The following is a 3,289-nucleotide window of genomic DNA, read 5'->3' on the forward strand; positions in this document are numbered from 1 at the left end:
AGAAGTTCCCCACTCCTGGCTAGATCCTAGGAGATCTCAAACCCCTTGCAGAGGTTGTTGGGGCTACAAATAAGGAAGAACGGAAAGATCCTGGAAAAATTCTAGGCAAAATTGTGTTGCAAATTTGGGAAAAGTTTTGTCTCACGATTTAATTATTGACTTAAGTGCTTTTCTATATAGGATTTCTGATACTACTACTTGATGGCACAAGGTTTATAATGAAATTTTTCTTCAAAGCTCTTAGGTAACAAATTTGCATTCAATAGAAGACAGTTCAAACTTTCAAAGTCATTTTAAACTGTGTTTAATGCTTATCTTAGAATGAAGTAAGTGACAAAAGTTACTTTCACGTTTATTTTTATCATTTGCAAAAGGAATACATAAAACAATGGCAGTTGGCTTTGCTAAATTAAAATAAAATGATCTCAAGTAGAAAACGTAAAAAAAAATGAATCAAGGTAAGTAGAAATGGTAGCAAACACTCAATAATAAATACGTTTTCTAACATTAACAAAGCAACATAAAGTGGACCAAATGCGTTTGACACTACTAAATGCGGTTTTTTATTTTAATTTTTAAACAAACATTTGCAAAGAGCTTAAGGATAATAAGTGGCCGTGTTTATAAAACAAAAACCAAAACTGGTCTGCAATTGGCAGTTGAGTTTGTCCCCGAGCCGCAGCAGTAGCGGCTGGTAAAGTGCGTGCGCCGTTTCCTAAGGGTTCTCGCGGCCCGATGTACATACTGGATAAGTTTATACGATATACAAACCTCAGCGTCCCTCGTTTTCTAGCAATTTCATAGTTAAAAGTTATTCCCTCAAATTTGCGTTTCCTTATGCATTTTGGGAGACAACTTGGGAAAAATCACTCTCCCACACGTGAGTGCGCGCAACACACAGAGATGGATGCCCAGGGCATACAATAAATTAAACACAAACCAGCGACAGAGAAGATGACATGTTTTAGCAGCTTATTGGCAGCAGGGAACTAGAATAATGATGCTATGTATGAGTACATACAATTATCCGTTATCTATCTACAGGGGGTGCAAAAGTTGGGAGGAAAGAACGCAACTTTAACAGCAAGCTTTCATCAAACAATACAGACGAAAGGAAATTTGGATAGCGGTGGCTTTTCCAAACCATCAAGGGTAGCTGCCATCTGAAGCCAAGTCGCTGCTAAACAACGACCATCTCTTAGCAGAAGGGAAAAGGTTGCGGGGATCTTTAACCGCGGGGCTTTCCGCGCACTGGGAAAGGGCGACTTTGCTTCTGTCTCAGTTTTCCGAGTTTCTGTCACCTTCCTAACTTGCCTCATCCGAGTCACTGTAATGAGAATGGGGGGAAAACTCCCCGTCGCTTCTGTGGGACCGGGGCGAAGTTTTGCTACTTTCCTCCTGCACTGGCTGCAGGATGCCCCCAGGCAGCGAAGGTGACAGGTTCTTTTGCGCCATCATCGCCGTCAGGGCGCTGTCCTCGAAAGTCGAGAAGTGTAGAGCTTCCAGCTGCACCGAGTAGCCTCCGGCGGAGGTTGGGACGGAAAAGCGAGTCCGGCAGCTTCCGGGTGGGGTTGGCCGCTGGCCCCCTCCCGAGGCTGGCGGGGTCCCGGTTGCAGTCGTGGTACCCGCGCTTGCTTCGTAGGGGGCGGAGGCACGAAGGTGGTGGTGGTCGCTCTTGCAAGACGCTGGCTGCTGAGGTGGCTGGTCCCCACCGCTGGGCGTTTGAAGCAGCTCGGACAAGGCGTTGATGTAGATCTGGGCCATCTGCAGGGTCTCGTACTTGGACAGCTTCTTGTCGTTGTTGAAGGACGGGATAACGTTGCGCAGCTGGTCGAAGGCGTGGTTCAGCCCGTGCATCCTGCGTCGCTCCCTCGCGTTGGCCGCCAGCCGCCTTTGCTTCTGCACCCCGTTCACCTGTTTGCTGGAAGGGGCGCGCTGGCGGCTGCAAACCAGCTCGTCTACCACCACCCCGCCTTTCAGCTTGCACAGTTGTTCGCGCACTTTCACCGGCCCCGGGCTCTTGCTGCTGCCGCCGCCGACACCGCCGCTCCTTCTCACTAACTCCCCGCGACCGTCTCCCTCGTCCCGGGGAGCGGCGGCCTCAGAGGCACCCAGCTCTGGAGAATGAAGCAAATACTGCGCGGCGCGTGCCGTGCAGATGCCCTGCAAAGTGGGAGCCAGCCAGGCGCGTGGGTCGGTGCTGTCCAGGAGGGACAGCTCGGCCGGGTAGACGTGATGCTCTCTCGTCTGCAGGGTCGCAGGTGGCTGTGGTGGCGGCGGCTGCGGGAGGTGATGCGGCTGGGGATGGCGATGGTGGTCCCCCAACTCCTTCACTTCAGCCCACTCTTCTGCATGCAGCAGGCGGGACATTGCACTGCAGAAGCTCGGAGGCGCAGAGTCGGAGGAGGCACTGGCAAACCAGCTCAACAACAAAAAAACCCTTCCTGGGTCTCTACTGCTGTGTCTTCTTATTTTTTTTTTCTCTACTTGACCCTCCCCCACCTACTCGGAGATCACACACCAGGTCGCGTGCAACGAAGCTTCTCCGGTTGCTGAAGGCGCTGCGCCCCTTTAAAAAGCGGCACGCGCCACAGTGTCTCCCCCCCGCTCCTCTCCCAGCCCCCTCCTCGCGCCGGTCGCGTGTCTGCTCAGCCAATGAAGGGCGCGGGCCGGCGCGTGCGAGCAGCCAATCAAAGAGTTTTTACACCCAGAGAAAAGTTCCTGCATACAGAAGGCTTCCGCGGCCGGTGGACTCTTTTTTTTTTTTTTTTTTTTCCCCTTCCCTCCCCCTCTCTCTCACAGTCTCTCCTCTGCTCTTTTAAGTTCGTAAATTCATATGTTAATGGCGGGATGTAATTTGACTCCGGTGTTGTGTCACCCCGCCTGTGGCTGGGGTGCGTGAGCCGATGCGGAGCGGACTCTTGGCTGGAGCCCCAGCCGACTCAGGTCAGAAGTGAGCTCCTCCAGCTAAGGCTCGATGCGCCAGGCGTCAAGAGGGCACTCGGAGGAAAGGAGAGAAGCCCTTATGCCCTTTGGTACCTCCAAGCCAGGATAGCCGCTCCCACCGTGTGTGCCCACACATTGCAACTCTCACATACGTAATATGACATATGTATACATGCATATGTATGCATATAATACACGTCTATATAAATCTTTCATAATATTTGTGTCCATAGATATATAATTGCTAAATGATGTCCACCATTTAAAATCCACATTAGAGTTTAAAAAGTCTCAGAATACAAATGCTGCATGGAGAAATGTTTCTCATTTTTCATCCCTCGCC

General features: G+C 50.7%; 1 protein-coding gene across 1 annotated transcript; it reads right to left on the minus strand.

Annotated features, from left to right (window-relative positions):
- Positions 1-339: 339 nt before the first annotated feature.
- ATOH1 (atonal bHLH transcription factor 1) lies at positions 340-2,654 on the minus strand. The gene has a single exon (XM_047799260.1). It carries the CDS (start codon positions 2,368-2,370, stop codon positions 1,306-1,308), a length of 1,065 nt encoding a protein of 354 aa, XP_047655216.1. The 5' UTR covers positions 2,371-2,654; the 3' UTR covers positions 340-1,305.
- Positions 2,655-3,289: the final 635 nt, after the last annotated feature.

This window comes from Phacochoerus africanus, chromosome 10 (genome assembly GCF_016906955.1).
Source record: "Phacochoerus africanus isolate WHEZ1 chromosome 10, ROS_Pafr_v1, whole genome shotgun sequence".
NCBI lineage: Eukaryota > Metazoa > Chordata > Mammalia > Artiodactyla > Suidae > Phacochoerus > Phacochoerus africanus.